This window comes from Mya arenaria, chromosome 8 (genome assembly GCF_026914265.1).
Source record: "Mya arenaria isolate MELC-2E11 chromosome 8, ASM2691426v1".
Classification (NCBI taxonomy): domain Eukaryota; kingdom Metazoa; phylum Mollusca; class Bivalvia; order Myida; family Myidae; genus Mya; species Mya arenaria.
This window is the reverse complement of record NC_069129.1, coordinates 49,304,210-49,331,466: the sequence shown is the minus strand read 5'-3', so window position 1 is coordinate 49,331,466 and position 27,257 is coordinate 49,304,210. Positions and strand designations below refer to the sequence as shown.

At 36.6% G+C, this 27,257-nt stretch overlaps 2 protein-coding genes across 2 annotated transcripts; one reads left to right on the top strand and one right to left on the bottom strand.

Moving 5' to 3' along the window:
- Positions 1–1,800: 1,800 nt before the first annotated feature.
- Positions 1,801–19,522, top strand: LOC128244322 (uncharacterized). Its single transcript, XM_052962337.1, has 17 exons — positions 1,801–1,889; positions 2,929–3,062; positions 4,880–4,994; positions 6,323–6,572; positions 7,341–7,458; positions 7,987–8,060; positions 8,899–8,980; positions 9,211–9,302; positions 9,868–11,306; positions 11,923–11,932; positions 12,111–12,339; positions 12,659–13,041; positions 13,661–13,800; positions 14,499–14,554; positions 16,017–16,151; positions 16,816–16,920; positions 17,739–19,522. Exons 2-17 carry the CDS (start codon positions 2,938–2,940, stop codon positions 17,860–17,862), a joined length of 3,477 nt encoding a protein of 1,158 aa, XP_052818297.1. The 5' UTR covers positions 1,801–1,889; positions 2,929–2,937; the 3' UTR covers positions 17,863–19,522.
- Positions 19,523–20,957: 1,435 nt separating this feature from the next.
- LOC128242785 (uncharacterized) lies at positions 20,958–26,340 on the bottom strand. The gene is made up of 5 exons (XM_052960113.1): positions 26,190–26,340; positions 24,081–24,120; positions 23,495–23,650; positions 22,395–22,507; positions 20,958–21,670 (listed from the first exon to the last, which is right to left on the bottom strand). Exons 1-5 carry the CDS (start codon positions 26,333–26,335, stop codon positions 21,028–21,030), a joined length of 1,098 nt encoding a protein of 365 aa, XP_052816073.1. The 5' UTR covers positions 26,336–26,340; the 3' UTR covers positions 20,958–21,027.
- Between the last annotated feature and the right edge of the window lie 917 nt (positions 26,341–27,257).

Here is a 27,257-nt window from a genome sequence, read left to right as displayed (position 1 = left end):
GTAGCGGTGGAAACAACGTCAAGTAGAGTTCTACGTAAAGTAAACGACCGAAAATATATCACAGGTAAAATTTTGGCCGTCAATACCTTGATTCTATATTTCGAGTGAAATCGGGGAAGTGTTTTGACCGATAGTTCAATGTTTAAAGGTCAAAACAGTGTATTCACATTTTTTTTATCTTTGAAATACAGTCGAACCTCGTTGGCAATCGGAACACATCGTCCAGTATCCAACAGGAATTGTCTATCACGAAGCTTGCCGGAGATGGCCGAGTTGCTACGAATGCCTTGTTGGCTCTAACTACCTTTCATATGATACCAAAATAATCAGACATCGAATTTTCACATTATCGTGTATTGGATACCTTTAAAAAACATAGTTTGCGCAGAATCCTTACAAGTTAAATTGTCAGTGGGGGGACCCGGGAGATGAGGCGGGGGACACAACCGTGAAACCGCCTCAACTTTTTTTGACCGCGGTTTTGAAATGACACTGATTGTTGTGACACATTTTAGTTCACGCAATGATCTTTCTACCCCTGCGGTCATTGGATCCTTTTGACTGAATTTGCTCACCCCTGCCATTGCTGGATCCATGTGGGCTGAACTATCTTACCTCTGAGTTCATTAGCTCCGTTCGAGCTGAAATTTCTTACCTCTGAGTTCATTGGATTGAAATATCTTACCTCTGAGATCGCTTGATTGGTTTGGACCGAAATATCTTACCTCTGAGATCGCTTGATTGGTTTGGACCGAAATATCTTACCTCTGAGATCTCTGGATTGGTTTGGACTGAAATAACTTACCTCTGAGATCGCTTGATTGGTTTGGACCGAAATATCTTACCCCTGAGATCTAAATATAGGTCGAAGTAAAATTGCACGTGCAGAATGATAACCAAATAAATTTATCTTTGTCTCAAATATTACAAAAGCTTTTTGTCAATTATTTAGAGTTGTATAAGCATTTAGGTCACACCAAAGTGACGTTTCGTTTGACAGGGTTACACCTACTATTCAGTCACTCGGAAAATGCATTGACTTTTAAGCGTTCCGGCTTGAAAGTTTCCGTCAAAAATTGACTTATACACTGTCAGTTCACTAGGCACATGTTTGTCATTATTTGAACGACATTAATTTAACTTGATCATAGAATTTTCAAATTCTCGCGGTGATACATGTATCTAATTGTTTTCAGTATTTATGCACCAGTCAATTATAACCATGCCCCCCCCCCAGGTCCGGGGGTATACCGGGGATAGCCGGGGAAATGGGCCGTGTTTTTACCTTTCAGGTGGCCCCGAAGTGCCGGGTGAATGCGGTGGTTTTGTCTTCGCTTTAAATATAGTGGGTAATGGGCCTTACCTAGGGTCCCTGGGGTGCGGGGGCATTTGGCGGGGATTTTACCATCTGTTCGTCTTCGCGGGGATTTTAGCCGGGGTTGGCTGGACCGAAAGCAAAAGTCCCCGCTATTCCCTGGACCTGGGGGGTGGGGCGTGGTTACAATTGACTTGTGCATTACCACAGACAGTTTAAACATGGAAACTCGGCATTATAATTCTGTGATATCTAATTTTCATCATAGTAACATCATCATCCATGTACCATCTTTGGTTATAAACAAGGTACTCTCAACTATATATTCGTATTCTATTAGGTACCCAGTGCAAACTGAGTTAGTTTAAGTCTGATTAATAGTAATCAACCCATAAGCACTGACAGGGGAAGTAACCGCTTCGTATACTTTTCTGTTATATAATCAAGATTATTTTATTTCGTGTTATTTATCGTTGGATTCAAACAAAAAACATGGCGGGCAAAACAAATTGTTGAAAAATCAACACAAACATACAGGACCCGTTTCAAAACCAGACAATTAGGCCATCATATTGTAATATTTTAATTTTGTTTATTATTTGCTTATAGGAGACTGCCTTTTTCTTTTTCTTAAGAATACATTTTTACTTGAAATCTTGTTTTGAAGGGAACAGAACAAGAGAACATAAATATACTGATCGTTTGTTGGTTATACATTTTATTTGAATATTACTTGAATACACCATTTCACAAGAAAAGTCACAAGTTAATATGAATGTGTGTACGAAATGTAGTAATAAGGGACTGTATTTTCTGTTTTGCGAATGTCATGAAATAAAAAAAATAAATTTGAAAGCTGAATTTGATGTGAATCACTGATCAGTGATGAGTCTGATGTTAGACGAGTACTGTTGTATTTTGAGGGTCCAAGGTTACCGCCTCATTATATTTAAGCTTATCTATATAACTTTTATTCCCACAATCACATTAAACAGTTCTAACATAAAAGATGATAAATCTAAATGTTCAAAGGTATTCCATTTTTAAAAGAAGTTTGGTAGTAGCTTGTACAAAATTGAGAAAGTCGTAGAGCTCTAGCAACTTCAACTTTGGGAGAAAAACTTTCAAAATTGATGGCAAGGAACTTCAATCTTCCACTTTCAAATTCATAATTGAAGCCCTGGACATTACTAGTTTGGGTCACCTACACTATTCACAAATTTCTTTTTGTGAAAGTGACTAAAAATATTTCAAATCAAATTTCAATTAAATATTCCAAGTAAACATGTAGTGCACCAGTCAATTGTAACCACGGCCCCCCAGGTCCGGGGGTATACTAGGGAAAAGGGCCGTGTTTTTACTTTCCATGTGGCCCCGCAGGGCCGGGTGACCGCGGTGGTTTTGTCATAGCGCCAAATCTAGCAGAGATTAGGCCTTATATAGAGTCCTGGGGTGCGGGGGCATTTGGCCGGGGTTTAACCATCAGTTCTTCCCTGCAGGGTGACCCGGGGATGGTTAGACCGAAACTCAAAGTCCCGGCTATTCCCCGGACCTTGGGGGGCCGTGGTTACAATTGACTGGTGCATAGCTTGAGATAAAAAATTTCAACACAGTGACCTTAAATGAAGATGTCAAACAAGAGACAAAGCATTGCTCAAACTCCCAGGACTGCTATAGGGGAATACCTAGATGCCTCAAGGACCCATTCACAGAAAGTCATCAGAAACAGGCATGAAGGTCTTATAAGGTAAAGAAACATTTTCAGGGTGAAAATCAGTGTTCTCAATAAGAACCGGCTGCCGGCCAAAATGGACATTTCAAATGGCAATAGGGCTGGTTCAAATTTGGAAAACTAAATGAATTTTCAGTAGAATAAGTAGAAGCTGGTCGGTTACTTTACTATTTGAGACGGTTCAACCGAAACTTATTGAGAACCCTGGAAAATATTACTGATCCATTAAAGTAGCTAGATATTTAAAAATAAGTCAATAATGATAATGAATAACAATCAACAAATTATGCTTGAGATCAATATTTGAGCTCAATTTAATTCTGATTTCTCTGGAAATATGGTCACTTTAGTTTACTGGTGCCACAGAGTAAATTTTTATCAAGGTTATGTGTGAAAAAATGGACAAAAACACACATTTGAAATGTCACTTATAACATCTTAGAACTAATCACTATTCCAGTGATATTGTCCTCAAACTGGTACAACTGATACAACACAACAGGAAAAACTTCTATTTTTTAAGTGTTTGCATTGAATATAAACTACATGTTTATAAGAGTTTTCTCGAATTTTCGGATAATAAATAAAAAAAAAACAATATGGCAAAATTTGCAGTTCATATTCATTTTGAAAACTAAAGTGACACAAATTATTACAAAAACATATGAACAGTGCGACAAATAAATTACATTGTTTTTACATTCCGGCAAATATTATTTGATCATATAAATTAGATGTTAATTAGTCGCACTAATTATATTGATTTACTGCATTTAATGTTGTCACTAATACTCTGTATCCAATTTAATTTTTTAACTTCAAATTTTTATGTTTTCTACTAATTTGTAAACTCAAATGTTATTAAATGATTTCCTCATATATATGTCAATCTAATACCTAATGCAGATATCAAAATAAGAAACTCACATCAAAACCTTAAATCATTATTTACAACATATGAGCCAACAATTACGATATGACCATTTGATTTCATAACGGTTACGAATTGATTAACACAATGGTTACGAAATGACCAGAAATGACCAACATTGAGCGGTTACAAAATGGAAAGGTTACGAAATGGCCATAATTCAATTGGTATGCTTGTTCTTTTTTAATATTTATAAACAACCGCAAAAATGCTTGTTTTATTTAAACTATTGCATAATTTTATTTTGACAATACAATTCGATTCGGTCAATGTGTATATAACTGCACTACCAACGACAACAAACATGTACATACATGTTACATATGTATGTATTTTTTTCCAAGTCAAGGGAAGCAAATCTTGTATTATAAAAGATGGAAAAAATAGTCCCAAGTTGTCTGTACAGAGTGAAATGAGAAAGGGTTATCATTTCACTCGAGCCAGAGTGAAATGATCAAGTTATCAATCACTAATATTTTTCACTCTTTCACTGGTATGCATGAAATAAATTGTCCTCAAACTTGTACAAGGCCTAAAAAAAAATATGTCTGTTTCAGGTAACCCGACCCTACCTATAAAAATGCGCCGACCCTAACTATTTTTTTTTCTGTTTCTGAGCAAAATAAATATTCGTTAGCGAATAGAGAGTTACGAAGGGCGGATAAATGCAGATTTTAATCAGAATTATTGTTTATATGATGAAACAAAGTCAGGCAATGACAGTAATGTAGGAAAGACTGCCATGTGCAAGAAAACACTCTGAACTTACGACAGATTTTGAAAAAATATAATAAAAAAATCCAAAAAAATCCCTACGTACCCTACCTAGAATTTTTGGGAAGGTTACCCTTAACAAACAATTTTTTTTTTGGCCCAACTGATATAGTGGTAATGATTTCAGGACCCCTGAGCCTTTGCAAAGGCCGAGGCATGCTCGAGTGTCTAGCCTGCGTGGTGAAAGACGACGGACGTCCCTGTCTACAAGTGTCGACGTTGAGGACACTCCAAGACATCTGGTCTGTGAAAATATTAATTTTGTTTCAAGCATGATGTATTCTCATTCTACATGAAAGTCATTATAACATATGGCCTTGAGGTACGGCAAAACAATCTGCATTGAAGACCATGTTAATTTTTGTAGGACCAACTAGTATTTTTTGAACATTTTAAATAATCTTTGTAAACAGATACAGTCGACTCGTTTACAAAAATACAGATTGGAGGACTAGATTTAAATCTTTTTTGATCAGTTTGTGTTTTAGATATTGTATATAGCAGTGGTCGAAATTAGCACAAGCTCGCAATCCCTGCACTTGTAAAATGTCTTCCGGGCTTGCTCAAATTCTGAATTTTATATAGCAGGGCTTGTTTAAAATTGATGCCAAGCAAAAGTATAAGAATTCAGGATTGTTCATCCAAAAGTCAAATTTTGATGACTGTATATAGCTTCACTTGTTTTGTAACAGTTGAGATAAATTTACTTCCATTTTTAAGTAAAGGTTTAACAGAAGGTACTATTTTATAATCTTTTGTTTTGATTAATATTAATACTTGAAATTTTATTATGAATTCAAACAAACTTTACATATTTGGTATTTAAAACCAACAATGTAAATGAAATATTACTTCAAATAAGCACATGTTCTAACATTTTCTATGAAATCCAAAATGCTTTACCTGTTCACTGCCCGAAACAATGTGCCCTTTTGTCCCTTTTCTGTATCACCCTGCCCTTGTTAAAACCTGGCTATAGCAGAATATAAGGATCTATCATGTGTTTCCGGTACGGATAGAAAAATCTGACCCGAGGGCACGTGCGTAAGCCGGTAACGAGGCTTGCCGAGTTACCGGCCACGCAGCGTGCCCGAGGGTCAGATTTTCTATCCGCACCGGAAACACATGATTGATAATTTTTTTGCATATCTTAATTTATCAATTTGTGGAAAAAATGACGTAGAAAACGAACTTTTGTACAATTACACCAAAAAGTGCGTGCGACTTTGTTTACTGACATAGAGTGCAGTAATTTTATATAACTGAAAATAGCGTTTTTTTTTACGATTATTTATTTTCGATTTTAATTAAAAGTCTTGCAAACATATATATTTGATTGCGCTTTATTGAAATGGCATAATATATTTTTCCTAAACCATACAATAGAATAAATAAGAATTGGGTCGTTGTTGCGCGTGACTCATTTTACATGGGGTACATGTAAGATGGGTTTTTCCAGCACTGGTCACATGACCGGAAACACACATCCAGTATGCAAGAATATTTATTGTACCGATAAGTCCTGTTAATTTTCATGTAAAAGCAAAAACTGGAGTTTTCTGTTTTGTAGATTGAGGGTTTTCTTCAAGAGGAACACAGTACAGCCCCCCTGGTGAGGGTCCAACGCCGTACCTCCCAGACTGGTGTGTCGACCAGTCAGCCCCCCCGTCTGGATGTTGGTTCACTGAGGGTTGGGTCCCGGCCAGGAGCGAGGAGGTCTATTCGGAGGTCTGGGTCTGGGTGGCAAGAAGGTGCCAACATGTCCATGGGTTTTGATAATGACACCCCGAGGACACTGCTTCAGAATTTTATGAGAAACAGTAAGTTTTTGATATGGTGAATTAACTTAAGGTCATTGGTTTGAAAGGCATAGAGAAGTATTAAGTACATGTATTAGATATATTACCATACCTGTATCGTTTTTAAAACATTGCAAAGGTTTTATTATGGGTTCATCTGTTAATTTCTTAAGCAATTGGCAAATGATTTACAAAAAACTCTTACTTGTGATGTTTCAATGATCGATTATGATCAAATGTTGATTGTTTGGGCCTGTAATCCGCGACAATCAGTTGTATTTTGTCATAATCTATCATCAATTCAAGTGGATATTATTTCTCTTTTTTCTCTTATGTTATTTGTGTTTGGTTAATTTTCACCAATTTTCTCCTTTGAGGTCATTTACACATGAACACTGTAGGATAAGCGAGCAAATGACCAAGAAGCACTAGCATGCTTCATGGAATTTGCTCGCATGCCGTACTGCATTCTTACAGTATACATGCAGATCAATCCTTAAATAACTGACAATGGTATCTGTGCTAATTGGCATAATGTCTAACTGTAGCAAGTATGATAAAATGCTTGACGTACATTTCAAATAGCATAAGATTGGTGCGTAGGGAATATGCAGACAATTAAGAAACAGGTTTTTTTTATACAAATTATGAAAATCCATGTTTGCCCTTTAATTATTTTCATACTTATTTGTTTTTCATTACTCATATGTTTTTGAGGTTTTGACTTCGAAACGCATACACAAAATGAAACAAATATTAACTAGTTTGCATGCACATGTGTGTTCGCAGCTTCATCGTCAATGGAAACACCCCAGCTGTTAAGAAGGGATGCGTCACAAGAACATTCATCTGGCTTGAGCTCTCCAGACATACAGCCCCTCGTCAATGATACATACCACACACCAAGGTTGGATTGAAGCTGCACTCTCATAGATTGACTGCTTTGACAACTTTTTCATTTTTTGTCTTAGAATCAGCTGATTTTGGTGTCAGTGTTTTCAAATCAGTCATATAGGATAACACACAATAGAAGTAATCTCAATTGTTTGGAAAACTGCTGATATTTTCATTTGTTAAGCGTTAGTTATGCTTTTAGCCATAAAACATCAATTTTCAAGCATAAAAGATAAAAAAAACCTGCGGTTTTTAGACATTTACACAAAATTGGCTTATTCCAAGACAAAAAGTAAAAAGTTTTCAAAACGGTCAATCTGTGAAAATACAGCTTTGAAATTTATCAGTAATGAATATTTGTTTGTTTGTGTGCTCGTGCTATTAAGAATATCAACTGAAATTTAGAAGTGTAGTGTAAGACAAGTGAATTGAAATCATCTGCATGAAACCCAAATGTGTTTTAAAGTAACTAATTCAAAAACTGTATGTATTCCACCAGGTATATATTTCAATTTTAGCAACATTAGTCGTTCTATTTCAGCCCATTTCGTGAGAGTTCAGAAGGTTCAATGATAAGCAGATCGTCTCGGAGAGGAAGAACACCTCACAGGACAGGTAACTTCCAAAACATCAGCTCCTTGGAATGATGCAATTTTTTGGGCTGGTGACATTCGAGTTTGACATAAATGTCGACCTGTGTCCGCTTCTCAAAAACTGTCTTTGATCAAATATTTTAAAATGAATTACATGAGACTGATTACACAAATTCAGCAGGGATGCCAATTTTCCTCTTTTCAGCTGATCTTCTCTTTTTTGGCAACAAAATTTAAAATTAAAATTGCTCTGTTTATTTTCTGTATGTTGTGTGATGGGGATATTCCTACTTATCGGTAATACTAATTTCCTCTTGTTTTACAAATTTGCGTTGGCATCCCTGCTATTATCAATGAAAATATGCTTAGAGTGAGGCCAGCATGGTATTCTTAATGCAATATATAGGCATTATTGGCATATATCTTGATGCAAGAACTCAATCTCTGCTTCTGTTTATACATATGCTCTTTTACTGATTGCGTTCCTTTACTAGGGCATGCATTTTTTTTTTGGTTTAAAGGCACATTCGGTCCGGCTGTAATAGTATTGAAGATATTTCTGTTGGCAATTGTTAAAAATGTATGTTGGCATCTGCTTGTTTTACTCACTCTTATTGGTTTACATAAGGAACGAAAGCTAGCTTGGTGTTTAGTTCTATGATCTTAATACATGTACTTTGATCTCAATCTATAAAGTTTTTTTGCGATCTGGCTAAAACATTTGATGCAGGCATGATGCATAACTGGCAGCCTCCTTTACCAGCTTCTGCATTTATGCTTTTTGGTCAGATCTTCTGATCTGGATTGCATAAAGATGAAGGATACTCAAATTCACAAAGTCTCGTTTTCTAATGTTGCAGGAAAATTCAACATCACCGCCCAAGAGCAGAATTCTTCCCTGGTGATTCCAGCCACCAACCCTAACGACTACACCGTACCGAGGTGAGATACTTTGAAAGCTCAGGCAGAGTATTTCAGCAACTTATCGGCTCAGCCATCTGTAAAAGCTAAAATAGTTTTGATATCAACCAAGTTTATTTCAGACTTGACATAAAAGCAAATCAAGAATTAAGGGAATACTGTTTTCATATCTATCCATACATTATGGTATTTATAAGGTATGTCACCAAAATTGTTATACAGCTGAGTAACCCTGTGGCATATTGTTGCAGCCCGTTCCGGTCAACCTCGGATTCAGAAGATGAGGAGGTGATACCAGACTCTCAGGCCATACACAGTCAGACAGCCCGCAGTAGGAGGAGAGGTAAATAAGGGGTTGTTTTTTTACATTTTGATTTTAAAGGGTCATTTTTTGGCTTAGGAAATGAAGAAACGTTACCAGACTCCCAGGCCATATACAATCAGACAGCCCAGAGTAAAACGATATATAAATAGGGGGTGGGGGTGCTCTTTGGTTTTGAGTTTGAGACTGTCTATGGGGTCATTGTCAGGCTAGGGAGATTCAAGAAGTAATAGCAGACTCCCTTACTGTACACAGTCAGACAGCCAGCAGTAGGAGGAGAGGTAAATAAGGGGGTGGGGTTGGGGGGGCGCTGTTTGGTTATAAGCAGTCATTGTATGGTTTGGGAAATGAAGAAGTGATACAACACTTCCAGGCCCATACACAATCAGACGGCCCAGAGTAAATGGATAGGTAAATAGGGGGTAGAGCTGCTCTTTGGTTTAGGGTTAATATAAAAAATGCACTAACACATCTTTGCATCCTAATGATGAATAGCATTTCTTCAGATATACTTACAGAGTAGATGCTAGTACTTGAGAAATATTTTAACTATGATGCATGTATACATGTATCGCTATGGTTTTAGGCAGCTTCAACTTGACGGTACCAGAGAGTATGCTTGAACATCTGAGGTTACAGAGGTCACAGCAGGCTGACCGCCAGTCGAGGGGCAATAGGAGTGACCACCATTCAGGAATCTCCTTGGCTGACCAGCACAGTGACCAGCTTGATCAGTATGATGGTCATCAGGGAGGGGAGGAAGGATTTGACCGCAGCAGGCAAGAGATGTTTGAAGAAGGGAATCAGTATCATGATAGAATGGTGTATAGAAACGATAATGATGATGTAGATGATGATGATGATGATGAAAGGACTGAGTATACAAGCAGACTGGAGAATAGGGAAAGGGATCATTATGTTCATCAAGAAATGTATGACAGAGATGATGGTCTGGAACAGTACCAAGATGAGGAGATGGATGATGATCAGAGTGAACCTTCAGGCCAATACAGTGAGAAATCAGGCCATGATGAATCAGAAGGCCTCAGAGAACATGGAGGTGATGGCTTAAAGATTTTACCAGAAGGAGGAATGTACATGCTGCCAATGAAAGTTAATGAGAGCAGCATGGAGGAGGATTATCGAAACATGAGCCATGTTTCAGCTAGTAGTCGCAGTGACATGTCTAACATTGGAATGGCCGAAGTTGAAAATGGGACTTATGTTGGAAGAGATGAGAGTGCAAGCAGATCCCGTAGGTCGCTGTCAAATATGGAAATGGCTGATGCGGAAAGTGGGATGTATGTGGACAGAGATGATGGAGGGAACAGATCCCGTAGGTCGCTGTCAAATATGGAAATGACTGATGCGGAAAGTAGGATGTACGTGGGCAGAGATGAGAGTGCAAGCAGATCCCATAGATCGGTGTCAAATATGGAAATGACTGATGCGGAAAGTGGGATGTATGTAAATAAAGATGAGAGTGCGAGCAGATCCTATAGGTCATTGTCAAGGTCGAGAGATGATCTTGCTGCCAGTAGGTCGGATATTAGTAGGAGAAGGCAGAGTTCATTCTCAGCAGTGAGTCCTGAGGTTGATACTATGACCAGGCGCCTGAGTACAAGCGTGGACCTGGAAAAGTCCATAAGGGGTCGTGACCAGGAGAGAATGGGTAGATACAGTGAGGGCCACAAAAGTAGGTTTGGTTCTCCAAGCAGGAGTGAAAAAGACTTGCGATTAAGTGATGGTCACTTGCATGGGAAAGGATCCCCATTTGATATGCAGAGGTTGAACTCCAGTTACGAACATCAAAACCGAGAGAATCAGTCAAGATCAGCTTCCAGAAGTTTAGGAAATCGTTCATCAAGGGACCTGAATATAAGTTCAAGGTCAAGGCACAGCAGTGGTGAAAGTTTCTCTTCTTCTAGAAATCCTCATACGTCATCCAGGTCATTTGATGGGGTCCACAGACTTCTATCAGGGACAGGTTTCATGCTGAAAATATGGGCCATGCTACTCTCACAGGTAATATTGGACCAGTTGTTCAGACCTTTGTCAAAGTTAACAATGTTGTTAACATCATCATTGTTAACTTTAAAATCTTAACTGCACTAGAAATTCATAGATACTCATGTGATCTGCAGTATTTCTTACACTATTTGAGACAACTGTTTCAGATGTACTTGTTTCATGCAATTATATGAGCACATCTTGAATGTTTATATAATTATGTAAAAGGAGAATATTTTCAAATACTCTTTTTAACCATTTATTTGAAGGCTTGTATCACTTTCAAAAACAATAAACTACTTTTTTTCAAAAAGAACTTCTTCATTTGCAGTGGTTTAAATTAAACCTGCAAAATGTCTTCCGGGCTTGCTTAAATTTTGTATTTTATATAACCGCGCTTGTTGAACATAGTTGATTCCAAGCACTAATGTAAGAAATCGGGCTCGCGCATTCAAAAGTCTTATTTTGGAGGACTTCTGAATATTTATTGAGAATTTTTATTCAAAATTTAGGGTAAAAACTTTTTGATATTAGGAACAAAGCCTTTAAAGAAATGGCTGGAAAAAACTCTGATGTAGGAACAGGAAACTATTTTGTACAACCTACATATAATTGAGTTAACTTTTTGCAGTGTTTAATTGGTAATAGTAAACCAATTATGACTCTGCTTATAAATTAAGTTCCATCACGGGATTTTTTGGGTACAAGTTTAAGCAGCACTATAGTTCAATGATATTTTTTTTTAAATAAAATAACAAATTTTGGGAATATGACTGTGTGACCAAAATGTATAAATATTCCTAAACCTGTCATTCTCAGATGATATGTACCAGTCACCGCGGAGCTTGTTATCTGGTCGTCGGAGCCCCAGTATTGCCTCCACCCCTCGGGTTCAAGAGGACTGGGAGTCCGGCAGCGAGCGGGGGGATGGGAACAGCCCCCTGAAGGCGGTCACACCGTCCCCCGTCGTCTCCCCTCGAGGGGCCAGCCCTGCAAGCTCCTCCCACAGGTCACAGGGGTCAGCCAGAATGTCAAGAGTGTCTGATGGGTATGTATAATTTGATGGTTAAGTACTGACAAAAATCTATCATTTACAACTGAAGTCGCTGATAATGAATTAAAGCATAATCCCTAGATTATCGGTTTCCATGTGGTTGTATCATCTAAAACTTTAAATGTAATAAGATTTACCTCCTGGTCTTTCATTCTGGATAAATTTTACTTGCAACCTGAAGCTTATCATATCATAAATTTAAGCAGCAATAAGACAGTATTCTCATGTTTATGCATTCTTAAGAACTACAGTATTACATGTATAATATGAAAAACATCATTATGTAAATGCATTTGTAATTCTTTTATGACAGGTCAAGGTCAGGGTCAGTCTCAGGTGGTTCAATGATGTCCTCAAGGTCACAACAGCCACAGCAGTCACCTAGGACTCGAAGCCAGGGAGGTAGAACCCCACTAAGGTCATTGACCCTGCCACAGTCGGAATCCCAGACGAGATCAGGGACCTTACAAAGTCAAAGGTCAACTCCAGTACTTCTAAGGTCATCGCCAAGGCTTCAAGGGTCACCAAGTGCTTCTCTGAGGTCAACATCAAGGTCGATGCAAAGGTCATCTCCACGGACACCAGGGTCAAACAAAGGCACACCTAAATCAGAGAAATCTGTCCTAGGCAGTAGCACTAGACGTATGGGGCTGTCGCAGGCTTCTCCAGTTATAGCAGGGAAAAGACAAGGATCGGGTATGATATGATGAATTGAAATAATATGTGTGTAAAAGATAGGAGAACCTGTTAATGGTATTGTCACAGCTTGGTGGCAATGATACGACTGTATTTTTTTTTAACTGCATCTATAATACAACAGCTTAAAAGATATTTGCACGAAACTTGGTACATGTATTATTGTGATACAGACAAAGTCATCAAGGTTGTACATGTGTTCCTAAACCATTTTGACTTATGGTTGAAGGTAAAAAAGGTGAAAATAGTGTTATATTAATGATCAATTATAATTGAAAATTGATTGATTTAGTCAATTTCACCCTTTTGTTGGAAATAACTGAAAATATATTTAAAAGCAGTTGTTGAACTATTTTGGGTTTAAATCCAGGCCGCAGTCAGGCTTATGCAAAATGAATACTTCCTTTTAAATATTTCCCGCGCTAGATGAATGGAAACAGTATAACAGACATTGTAGATGTATAATACAAGTCAGATTATGCATATATAAGACATGTTTGGTAATAAAATAATGCAGCCAATATGCAGATCGTTGATTGATCATTGATCAGTTTCAATAGATGTAATGATTCCCAACACTGCAGTTATAAGAAATTATATGTTCATATTGGTTTTACAGCTGAGGTGGACGCTCTTCCCCATCAGACAATGCTGTTTTCCCCCCCAATAGCCTCTACCCAGAACATCGGGGCTCTCTCCCGCCTCTCTCCCCAGCCATCAACATCTAGACAGAGTAGAATCACCGACTTTGTACAGCAGGTGAGCAATCTTGTTTGATTAAGAAAATCCCTCAACTTACTAGAACCTGGCACTCCTATCAGTAAGTGCTGTTTTTGTGATAAAATTGCATGGTTAAATTTGTTTATTTTTAGCTTGTAACCTGAACACATATTGCTCACCTCAGTGCTCAGGATAAGCTTTTCCCATCGCCCACCTCCATCTCTGTTCGCCTGTCGTTTGTCTGTCAACAATTACTTCAAAAGACATCCCCTCCTAAACTGCCAGGCAAATTTAGATGAAACTTCATGGGATGTTCCTTGGATAGTGCCTTTTCAAAATTGTATAAATTCCATGAATTCCATTTAGAACTCTAATTGCCATGGCAACCAAAAGGAAAAAATCTTGACAAAGACCATGAGGCCTGTAGCTTAGATAGTTGGTGTGTTAATTGTCTAGTGGTCTTGTTCAAATTATGCCCCTGGAGTCAAAACTAGTCACATCCCTGAGTCAAAAGTTTCTTACATACTCATTTTGGGAAATCTTTTTGTTTAAAACAACAAAGGCCACACCCTTGATATATTGAATGTTGCATCATACAGCGGTCTTCCACCAAGAGGTATGTTATGTCTATGTTCAATTTTAGAAAATAATGTTTATTTTTAGATCATTATTAAGTGTTCAGTTCATGTTTAAATGTTTTGTTGCTTGCCTTTGAAAAGTAACCCTTCATTTTACAGACAGAAGGCGAAAATACAAACATAACCTCCACTGCAGCTGAAATAACAGTAAAAAGGCTAGTACAACCTTTGATTTCAATATGTCCAGCTCCTATATCATACATATATCTTATAGTTTTTGAAAACCTAGGATACGTAAAACAGTCAGCACCAATTAGCATTTTCTTTATTTCATTATCTTATACTATGTTGTTGATGCTCTTCAATATAAATTGTATTGACGTCATATTTAATGTTATATAATTGATCTTACTCATTCATATTAAATGTCCTCATCATAGGTAACTATAAATTCATCGCTAGATTTTCATGCCTGCTCTTGTTTTCTCGGACTCTTAAATTTTATTGACTCCAATAAAAATGTTGATTAAAATGTGTTAATTCATACATATGGTGTATAACATTCACATGTAAAAAAGGAGAATTGTTACAGTTGTGTGCATGGTTTGTCTAGAAACACATGTATATGGTCCATTAAGCAATAAGAAAGAGCATGAACACATATTCAACAGTGAAAAATAAAAGTAATTTTTTTTTTTTTTAAAGTATCATATTACATTATTAATAAGGTTTTGCTAAAGAGTTATGGAGTGCTGCTGCACCCTGCCCTTTTTGGTAGCTCCCTTCTGCCCTAATGGAGACCAGCATGTGCACCCTTCTGCAATCATAGAATTCAATAATGAAGACTGTCAAATATTTCTGTTGTTTTGATTAAATCTTATATGATTATAAATAATTACAAAATTAACATCTTTGGCAGTTGACACCAAATATTACTTCACTTTTTAACAATTCCTTTCTTTTTGATTTAAAATGTCCGAATTCTTTACAGCCAGTCTAAATGCGCCCTTTTTTCTACCATACTACCATGTCTTTTTTTAAAACCTGGCTAAAACCCTATCAATTAACTGAAACTGTTTGTGTGCGCATGGGCGTATTGCCTTAAGTATTTTTAATAAACTTTACACTTAAAGCTTCACTCTCACAGATTTACCATTTTTACATTTTTTTTTATTTTTAGTCTTGGAAAGGGCAAATTTTTGCGTAAATATCTGCAAACCAATAATAAAAGATTGCTCATAGATCAGATCGCAGATTTTCATATTTCTGTTCCAAAAGTCATGTTTTATGGCTACTAAAGAAAAATTAAGAAAAATGCATGAAACATAAATTTTTGAACTTAAATATAAAAATCTGCAATCTAATTTTTTGTCAGCAGTCTTATATAACTGGTTTCTGTGCATATTCCGAAAAATTGGCTCGTACCAGGACAAAAAATATAAAAGTTGTCAAAACATTCAATCTGTGAGAGTGCAGCTTTAAAACATTATGATACAAATCAGCCAAGAAGTTTCTTAACTTAAAAAAATAGAAAAAATATACCAAAACTAATCTCTTTAGATTATTTTATTCTGCCACTGTGGGTGAGTTGTATGTTTAAAATGGAAGATGTCAATTCTATGGTTTTCAAAATGGATTCATAAACTCATCAATCTAACCACTGTAAATATCTTGTAGCCCAAAGAAGAAGGTTGTGCGAAAACCTCGTCAGAAGTCTCGCTACCTGATACCAACGACAACAGTGAAGAAACATTTCAACCATTTTGCCGGCATGCGTGTGGCCAAGGACGCTATTGAGGAGGTCATGAAAGTGTATGTCATAGTTTATATCATACTTTCTGAGCTTGATTGTAAAGAGAGTTGTAACTGATTATGAATAAATCTTAAATCTATTTCTTATAGGCACCAGTATAATTTTTTCTGAAGAACTAGAAAAATTGGTTATGGAGTCAATAGGTCATGCCAACCCTAACAATAAACAAACAAAAAGAACACAATCAGTTTTGTTTCAGGTCAATTTCTTATGAAGGATTTAGTGTAGTCTTTCTTTTTGTTATCATAGAGTCTTTCAAAATTTCTATGCCTTTTGGTCATGTCAGTATATAACCTCTATTGATTTCAAGGTCAAGGTCATGGTGAGGTCAAGGTCATGGTGAGCTTGACTAGAAAAAATATGAGCTCTCTCAACAGGCATCACATCTGATTCACTGAATTCTAGTATAGAAGTTAAAACATTACCATTATAAAAGACTTTGTACTGTTTGACATTGTGAAAAAAAGTTGGAAATGAGGTCAACAACATCAACATGTTTTAAAATGATTGTAATATTCTTTTTCAAAAGATATTATCGATAATTAAACTACAAAATATCTTATTGGTGAAAGTTAATCTACTTAATATTAATTAAGATGCATTTCATCTCAAAAGCATATACATGTGTATTTGTTATTGTATTGCTTGTGATTTATTGTCAAGGTCTGAGACGTACTGGGATAACTTGTGTGCGGACTTGGAGGCATATGCCAGACATGCAGGCAGGAAACGCATACAGATGGCTGACTTTGAACTGCTCTTTAAGAGGTACACATGTTAATTTCATGCTGTCATAGACATTTACTACTGACAGTCTAGATAATTGAAATTCATTTAATTTTGAATAAAGCATACATGTACATGAAAATCATTTTTTGTTAGCTTAAAGTGACACTCTTATTCAAAATCAGTATAACAAAAATTTTGAGTGATAAACATTTAACTTCTTTAATACTAAATAATGTATTTATGAAAAATATTAATTACTGATAACACGATTGTAACGGTGTATTTAATAGCTGAACAAGCAAAAATATTAAATGATTGGTGAGTGCTTAAAGGTTTACTGTGATCTACTATTGTCTCATAAGGTAGAAATACCGTCTTTTCTGCACCTTTCTTTCAAATTAAACTTAGTATCCTTCATAAAAACCATAGTTTTCGACATTTATTCATACTATTGGTATATTGTAACATTTGTATTAATTTTGGTAAATCTTATTAAGGAGTAAGAGTGCATCCTTAAGGTGCATGCATTATATTGATTGGTGCTTATTGCAGTGTTTCACCAGCATAAATTAAGATTGCTAGGGCATTATTAATTGATGAATAATATGTAATAAACTGGTGGGCATTCGCAAATGGTAACGACTAATTAAGCAGTATGATGACCTTCAAATCATGTCCGAAATGATTGAATTCACTACTACAAATATGAATTAACCTTTGGGTGGGGGTTGGGGGTGGGGTGGGGCAGAGCGATTAAGGTTTCAAACTAGAAGCCCTTTTTATGCAGGTGTTGTAAAACATACTGCATCTATACTCTTTATTCCAATGCTATTTACACATGTAATATTAAATTTCAGGCAAGGCTATGTAACTGAGAAGACCAGTCTCAACTCCTTGATTCGTCGCTACCTTCCCTGGGAAGAAGCTGATAAACTAATACCAGTCATTGGTGCAGACAACAAGATATACCCAAAACTGTAGACTGCTACCACTTTGATCATGTGGTTCAATATTGGTGATTTAATACCAGTCATTGGATTGGACAACAAAATATACACTGAAATTAACACAGCTTTTTCCTTGTGGTTTATAATTGATGATTTAAGTCCAGGCATTGGGGCAGAGAACATAATATATCTTAAATTAAAAACTGCTATGGACCACATTCGGAGCAGGCAACAAAACATTCTATAAACTAGACCATGTGGTTCAAAATTGGTGATTTTAGAGCAGTCATTGAGGCAGACAAAAAGATATACATGTTCTACCACCAGTATCAAAACTGTCATAGCAGCAGACAATAAAATATACCTAAACTGTTGACCGCTGTCACAGTGGTTCAAAACTGTCAACTCATATGTGATCATGCTTGTTAAAATATATATTTGTATGTCAGAAGATTTTTTTTTTTTTAATAATTATGGTGCCTATAATATATGTATTTTAATATGTAGCTTGACCATGATGGTTATGTATCAATTCCTTTTCATTTTTTGAATTGAGATTTTAAGTCTGGATCGACAGTCATGTTACATACAAGGCAAGGATATGATCATCAAGGATATAATTTGGTATTCAATTGTGTAGATGCATGTAGATATTGTTTTGAGATAATGTTTGTAAAAAATTAATTCCTCTGTATAACAATTTGTTCGGTAATTAATTTAATGTCAGACAATGATTATCCTTTAAAGTTTGTCTTTTTCTCAAGAAAAGTCAATGGATTTTCATATTCAAATGAAACTTGGTATACATGTTGCCAAGAGGTAATACCCATATGTCGAACAAGGCCAATAACTCTGACCTTAATTATTATCAAGTTATGCCCATTTTTACTGAAAAATACATCCAATTTCTTTCACCTTTGCTATAACTCCGAAACTTGGTACAGACACAGACCATACATGTATGTAGCTAGACCCTAACTTGGACCTTAATTGTTGAGTTATCCCCCTTTTTCAGGCCTTCCAGCGTTCCTACTTTTTCCTACTTTTTTTAACAGCTTCCTACTTTTTTCTAAAAAACTCCTACTATTCCTACTTTTTTGAAAATAAAGTCCGCAAAAATATTTAAGTTTGATCATTGTGCTAGTTTTATTTGCAAAAAATGAACAAAAGATGTCAAACTGGCTGGTTTCTGTTGTTGAAAGGTGTGGCAACATGTTCCACTTTGACATGCATCATCTTTCATAATAAAGGCTGAGGGATGATGAACACACAGTTCAGCAACAGAAACCGACCAAGGATCATTCACTAAAACATTCAATGTGGCATATAGAAAGGTATGATTTTGCATTAAAAACATCTCTTCTAGGTAAGTTGATAGCTATTAATAATTACATATTTAACCAAAAATATTCCTTCTTTTCCTACTTTTTTGTAAAAAAAATTCCTACTATTTCCTTCTTTTCTCTCAGTAAACCTCCTACTTTTTTGTTAGTGGCTGCTGGAAGGCCTGCCCTTTTTCAAAAACAATTACAGACGAGTGATTGCAATCAGTTCACGGTATTCTTAATTAGTTTCTTTGTTATTTAGCAGGCTCACCAATTACCATCAGATATTTTGTTACAGTAACACTGGACAAGTTAATTTCTGTGCATTATTTATGTAAGTCATATAATGATTAAAATATTATACTAGTATTTTTATGTTCCTTGTGTTTCACAGCAAGAATTAATGTTTTTATGACAATATTAAATCATAGCATTAACATGCCATGGTTTTAGATATTAATTATAAACAATTTCATTCGTTCATTAACGCAGTGCTTAAAAAATCATTGAATATTCTTGAAAATTATGGGAGATATTTGTTTATTAAAAAAATACCTCAGGATTACAGTGAATTGGAAACTTAATAAATTTACAAAACTTAACAGTAAAACTAAGTGACATTCAATGACTTGTAAACTATTCACATCCATCTGACTTGAATTGTTGTTTTCATGATCCAAATGAACATTATTTTTAGCTTTACTGGCCATATGCCAAAAAGGCTTATGAGATGGCATCGTGTCCGCCGTACGTGTGTCAGTAAACCATTGCTTGTAAACGAGATCAAGATGAAGTATTGTATTGATAAAACGTGTACAGAAGTTAGATAGGGCTTTAGTTTTATTCGAATAACAGCCAAATCCGCCCATACATGATTGTAAATTGGCAACTTTTCTCTTTTCAATAGAGTCTCCATATCCACCTTTCACCTTTATGTTACAAAACGGTAATGGGGGCTATCAGTTTGTTGCCTATTACCAATATATACCAGTGTGTGTATACCACGTGATAAATGCTACATCATAAGGCAGCATTTTGCTTAGGATCAAGACTTAAATCAAAGATAACTTTTAATTTACTACACCATTTTAAATGAAACAAAGGGCAGTCTATGTCGCTTAAAGGACCGCGCCTTTGTTTTATTAACAAAATTTGATGATTATTTTCATCAAACACTTCGACAAACCTGTTTCCGAAATAATTTTTTGACAGTGCTCCATCTGACGATCGTATTGTGAGAAGGTTTGTTGAAGTGTTTAAACAAACTACACTCTCAATCAAACCCTGGTTAAAGACCTCAGACAGGGCTCTGTTAGGGGCGTAGACTGCACTATGTTTCACTTAATATGGTGAAGAAATAGAAAAGTAATCTTTGTTTAGTCTTCATTTGAAGCAAAATATTGCCTTCCAACACAGCATTTATGACACAATTTATCACCTGGTATACACACAGTGTACCGTATACCATATGTATAGAAAATGACAAAACAAGGTCTTAGTAGAGCATAGGCCCTTGTGGGCCTCTTGTTATAATATATTTGGATTTGTTATACTACTAATTAACTACTGATACAGCACATCCTGTCATTTGAACATCATTAATTATCATTGATATTCAATCCTTATTATGAAATCAATATTTAATCAAAATGGCCTCTTATAATTTCGTGGAGCAGACATGAAAAATACAGCAATCTGACCTTTAACACATAATAATGGCCTTGCTTTTGGAGGTTCATGGCTCTTAAACATCGCATTACTAAAATTGCTGATATTCATTTAACAGATTGCTATAAATAAACTATATACATGAAACTTTATTGCTAAACATTTTCGCAAAGTACCACACATAAAAAAGAACAAAAATTACATTTCTAATCATCATAATTATTGTATCCATAAGTCTGCCTTTCTAATCTTTCTAATCTTCTTTTTGATACTTTAAAAGGCTTATAGGCTCTTTTCTTATCTTGCTTGAAAACCAATCTGTCCATATTGAATGTTTCTTTTTCCTCTACTGCAGCAAGGGGCCTTCTTGCCAACTTGCTATCTAGCACTTTCTTCATAAGGGAATCATGCTGTAACCCATACAGATCTTGTCTAAACTTGAAGTCACTAGTTCTTACTCTTTTTGAATCATTTCCTTCCACCCCTTTCTCTTCAACACTCAATTCTTGATCAAAACTGTATGATACACCTTCACATATATTACTATCAACTTCATGATTATCAAACAATTTGTCCTTAAACTCAATTCTTTCAACATCAGTTTCACCTGGTTTCACCACCAAATCACTACTATGCCCAGTAGATTTCCATGCTTGTTTCCTTTTCCAATCTTCCTGCTGTTCAAGCTTGTCTTGCTCTGTCTCATCCAGCTCTGTTTCCGTATCTGGAGGCCCCGTGTCAAGGTTATGAAGTAGCTCCTCTATTTGCTTCTGGCGAGCTGCGCTGATATCCCTCATGAACACGACCGGAGGCACTTGCCCACACACCTGAGACTGAAGTAACAAGTGCCTGCAATAAAAATACATCTTTAATACTGATTCATCTGTCAATAAAGGTAGTGATGAGAATTGGTTTCGATTTCATTAACAATTAAATTATCTGCTGGAAGCATTTAATTAAATTACGTCATAAATGGTATGTCTGAAGGCAACATTTTGCTTCGAACGAAGACTTTAAACAAAGATAACTCCACGATTTCTTCACAATTTTAAATGAAACAACGCAGTCTACGCTGCTTACGGAGCCCTTCTTTTGGTCTTTTACCAGAGTTTGATTGAGAGTCTAGTTTCTAAAAACACTTAAAAGCCCTTTTCACAAAACGGCCGTCTGAAGGAGCACTGTCAAAACATTATTTTGTGAAACAGGTTTGTCGAAGTGTTTGATGAAAATAATCACCTTATCAAACTCCGGTAATAAAACGAAGGTGAGGCTCTTTATGCAGCATAGACTGCCCTGTTTCTTTTTAAATGGTGAAGTAAAAGAAAAGTTATCTTAGTTTTAAGTCTATATTTTAAGCCAAATATTGCCTTCTGACGTAGCATGTATGACGTAATTTGTCACATGGTATACATACACTGATAAAATACGGGTAATTTGCGGTAACTGTCATTGAAGAATAACGTACAATACATTTACCAATCATATATTCTTTCAAGATACTTCATTTGAATGTGCGAGGGTTGATTTAGATGTTTAACAAAGTCCCGGGCTTGATGTTGGGAGCAATGCTCACCTGAGTTTGCCAGCCTGTGTTTCAAGGAGCTGTTGAGTTTGTTTGTCTTTTTCCTGCACTCCGCTCGCCTCCCACCAAACCTTCAGTGCAGAGTAGCTTGGAACAACTTCAACCTGCAAAGCCAATATATATATAGAGAGAGAGTTCAATACTAGCTAAGAAGCCAGTTTTTTGTTTATACTTCCATACTTTAAACAAAGTTGGTGAAACAAGTTAATACAACATTATATTAATCACTCTTGTTGGCACAATGTAGTCTTAGAGTGTGGTTTTGTGTTGCGGGGGAAAACCAAAGTGCCTGGGGGAACCCAATTGTCTGGCTTGATGACCACATACCAAACTCGCATGCCCCCACGCTGGGAATTGAACCAGGGTTGCCTTAATGAGAAGGGAGTGCAGTAATCGGACAACATAGAAGCCAATTAGGGCTAGTAGTCTCATCTCTAGTTCAAGCGCTAATGTAATATAATAGTGCAAAACAAACTAAACTTTTATATTAAGCTACATCCCTCTTGAGCTGAGCACTCTATTTTGTTTACCCTTAGTTTTCAGCTACATGTATCATGTCATCACATATTTAATCTCTTCACATTTTCGTTCACCAGAGTGATGATGATTTATCATAATCAAACCTCTGATGAATGAGAATGTCTCTTCATAATATAGCTTTAATGATATGTACAATAAACATAATATCGGAATATTTTGTTCATATTCTTAATGTTGTTACCTTGGTTTAGTAGAGCCTATTATTGTTTTGAAATGTTCATTTTTCACAAGTAAATAGGTGAGTAAACAGAATTTGAAGAAGTGAGTACTAAGTTGGGCATAACTTAAATGTGGTTGTTATACTTGATAAATGTAGGGTTTGTGGAAATCATATTGGGTCCTAATGCATCGCTTCCGATCAATGGAAGTTTTATTAATTTTTGGGGGTCCTAGGGATGTATGGTTAGTTTAAAATGCGCATCCCTAGCTTGCACATTGAGTCCAAAACATGTGCATAGTTTGTGAGGGAAATCCCTGGGTGCTTTAATTATCTTGAAGAATGCGATGAAACTATACATGTGTCATAATAATCATGTCAATAACCATTTCACCTTGATTATGTTTACAAATACATCCATCTCCCCATTGGCGAATATCTGCAGGATGGTATCTTCAAGCACATTGCCCACCCAGTTGGTTCGACGTATCACCCCGTCCGAGTACCGTATCTTGCTCTTAGCACCGGTTTTGACAGTTGTTCCCTGGGCCTAAAAATAGAAACAAAAGATCAATACAAGATATACGGTACTATAGAAGCATTTAACATTCATATTTAACATGGAAAATCTGCATAACGGATGCACACATATGTTAAACCTGCCACCAAGGTAAAAGAAAAAATCGCCCAAGATTACAGTCTAGTACTTTTATCAAAATAATAAATAAATTTAAATCTCTTTTACATAATACAAGTATTTGTTTTTGTTTTCAAGCATTAGCTTTTCGTTATAAGACTGTTGCCTCTGTAACGTCCACACGACTTCAAACCTGGCTTAGCTATGCTCCTATACACTTTAATGAAGAGTTTTAAGACATATATCAAAAACAATAGTCAGTAATAAAATCTCCGCAAGCTTATATGTTAAATTTATATTGTTTTTAGGCCCTTACGTCAAATATAAAGAAATCTTATCATACCTCTGGATTGAAAGGCACTGACCATGCTACAGTCTTTTTCCTGGAATGTACAATGACCATGTATATGTGTGTTTTAATACATTTTATATGGTCTGCATCTAAGAACTATTTATTATTAGGCTTAACACCCTTTTTATGCCCCCGAAGGTGGGCATATTAAAATCGCACCGTCCGTCCGTCCGTCCGTCCGTCCGGCTCTGTAACTTTCCCTTGTATGGACAGATTTTAAAATAACTTGCCAAATGTGTTCCACATACCAAGACGACGTGTCGCGTGCAAAACCCGTGTCCCTACCTCAAAGGTCAAGGTCACACTTAGAGTTTATTTACAATGGAGTGCTGCATATAACGACATAGAGTATAGGTTGTCGTGTCCGGGCTGTAACTTTCCCTTGTATGGACAGATTTTAAAATAACTTGCCACATGTGTTCCACATACCAAGACGACGTGTCGCCTGCAAGACCCGTGTCCCTACCTCAAAGGTCAAGGTCACACTTAGTGTTTATTTACAATGGAGTGCTGCATATAAGGACATAGAGTATAGGTTGTCGTGTCCGGGCTGTAACTTTCCCTTGTATGGACAGATTTTAAAATAACTTGCCAAATGTGTTCCACATACCAAGACGATGTGTCGCGTGCAAAACCTGTGTCCCTACCTCAAAGGTCAAGGTCACACATAGTGTTTATTCACAATGGAGTGCTGCATATAAGGACATAGAGTATAGGTTGTCGTGTCCGGGCTGTAACTTTCCCTTGTATGGACAGATTTTAAAAAAACTTGACACATGTGTTTCACATACCAAGACGACGTGTTGCGTGCAAGACCCGTGTCCCTACCTCAAAGGTCAAGGTCACACTTAGTGTTTATTCACAATGGAGTGCTGCATATAAGGACATAGAGTATAGGTTGTCGTGTCAGGGCTGTTACTTTCCCTTGTATGGACAGATTTTAAAATCACTTGCTACATGTGTTCCACATACGAAGACAACGTGTCGTGTGCAAGACCAATGTCCCTACCTCTTAGGTGAAAGATACACCAAGTGTTTATTCACAAGGGAATTCTGAATATAAGGACATAACAGTGTAGGTTGTCAAGTATGGATGGTATTTTTTATGTTCAGAGGCAATTTAAAATAACTTGCCATATGTATTTGACACGTAAAGGCAAGATCAACTTTTCATGTACTGACCTTGTTTGTAGGTCAATGTCACATTCGGGGGCATTCGTCACATACTGTGACAGCTCTTGTTCGTATTTAAGAGGGTCATTTTCTCAGTAGGATGAAGTTCTGCCAGATAAGCAATCGTAACCGGTTGTGACCACTTGGTATGAGATATGAAGAAAATGGTTTCAAAAGTATTTATTTATCTGATTATTAACAAGAGCTGTCACAGAGACAGCGCTCTCGACTATTCCGCCGCTTTTCGGTGTATGGATTGAAAAGTTTTAGTAACATGCATGGTTCAGTTAGATTAGATTTCAATGCAATACATGATGTGCCGAGATATTACCATAAATTGAATTATTTGAGGTGGTACCCAAACTTTAATGTGAATTCTAAGTCGAAAAAGGGACATGATTCTGTCAAAATGCTCATTACAGTGACCTCCTGTGTACAGGTTGGGGGCATGATGGTGAACAAGCATGCAAAGTTTCAAAGCCAGATGTCAATGGACTTTGAAAATATTTGAGGTGGTACGCAAACTTTAACGTAAATTCTAAGTCGAAAAAGGGGCATAATTCTGTCAAAATGTTACCTCCTCCTGTGTACAGGTTGGGGTTATGATGGTGAACAAGTGTGCAAAGTTTCGAAGCCATATGTCAATGGACTTTGAAAATATTGAGGTGGTACACAAACTCTTACAAAAACTTTAATTAAGTGGTTACGCCGACGCTCGGGTGACTGGGATAGCTCTCCTTATTCTTCGAATAGTCGAGCTAAAAACACACGCCCCAGAAAATGGGCGCTTAAATGGTCTATGAAAGGACCTGTCAAGATTTAGAGTTTACGAAACAGACAGTTTAGGAAAACACCATAATTCTTCTCAACTACACATGTACAGTATTCGGACAAAAAAAATTAGGACTGTGATTCCTCATCAATTACCTATTTCCTTTGTTCATTATTTTCTTCATCATAGGAGACACTTCAATGCTCTTGTTTCTTATGAAGAATACCCCATGAACACGATAAAGCAGTAAAAAAACACTATTTTTTAAAGTGTAGCTGGTTTGTCGCAAGGGCGCTGCCATCTTGAATTGCAAAAATTACACTAGATGAAATAATACGCACGAAAAAGGTCAAACTACACTAATTGTTATGCCGAGTCAAACAACCAACTTCTTTATATATACCGCTTTAATACAGTCTCGGACACTCGAATTCTTTGTTTGTCTCAAAAGCAATGTAATGGTTGCTGGACAAAATGCGAGAGATTTGGCAAGGATGGAAGGATTAGTTGCCTTATTCATTTCCAAAGCAATGCAATTGTTGCTGGGCAAATGTGAGGGATAGAGCCAGGACGGAGAGAATGGTCGCCTCGTGCGTTACCAATGTAATGTAATGCTTGCTGGGCAAATGCGAGGGATAGAGCCAGGGCGGAGGGATGAGCCGCCTTGTTTGTTTTAAAAGCAATGTACTGGTTGCTGGGGAAATGCGAGGGATATATGACAAGGACGGAGATGAGTCGCATTGCCTGCCAGTTTCCAAAGCAATGAACAAATAATGGTTGTTGGGCAAATCAGACGGATAGAGCCAGGACGGAAAGAATGGTCGCCTTGTGTGTTTCCAATGTAAGGTCATGTTTGCCAGGCAAATTAGAGGGATAGAGCCAGGGCGGAGAGATGCCGTGTTGCCACTTCTACAACAACAGCTACTACTATTCCTTCTACTAACTATCATATAACTACTAATGATGCTGCTAATCTCGCGTTAATCAACTATATGTTGCTGCGAATGAAGGAACTTAGCTTTTTGAATCAATGCGAAGACCCTTCATTTATCTATTTATAATGAGCGCAAAGTACAATGGACCCTTAAAGGGACTGTACACCAGATTCGCACCAAAAAAAGTTTTTTTTTCTGTAATGAATCTCAGGACAATTATCTAATGGAATGTGTTACGCTGTGATATCATAATTGTAAAAAAGTACCAGAATGTAAAAAAAAATTGTG

What these genes read in the sequence shown, in the direction of transcription:
- LOC128242785 (XM_052960113.1), bottom strand. Translation starts at nt 26,335, where the DNA reads ATGGCAGCGCCCTTGCGACAAACCAGCTACACTTTAAAAAATAGTGTT. An exon ending in TATTTGTAAACATAATCAAG is followed by an intron (nt 22,508 to 23,494) that starts GTGAAATGGTTA and finishes TTGGCTTTGCAG; the next exon opens with GTTGAAGTTGTTCCAAGCTA. An exon ending in ACACAGGCTGGCAAACTCAG is followed by an intron (nt 21,671 to 22,394) that starts GTGAGCATTGCT and finishes TTTTTATTGCAG; the next exon opens with GCACTTGTTACTTCAGTCTC.
- LOC128244322 (XM_052962337.1), top strand. Translation starts at nt 2,938, where the DNA reads ATGAAGATGTCAAACAAGAGACAAAGCATTGCTCAAACTCCCAGGACT. An exon ending in AGGACACTCCAAGACATCTG is followed by an intron (nt 4,995 to 6,322) that starts GTCTGTGAAAAT and finishes TCTGTTTTGTAG; the next exon opens with ATTGAGGGTTTTCTTCAAGA. An exon ending in TCAGAATTTTATGAGAAACA is followed by an intron (nt 6,573 to 7,340) that starts GTAAGTTTTTGA and finishes GTGTGTTCGCAG; the next exon opens with CTTCATCGTCAATGGAAACA.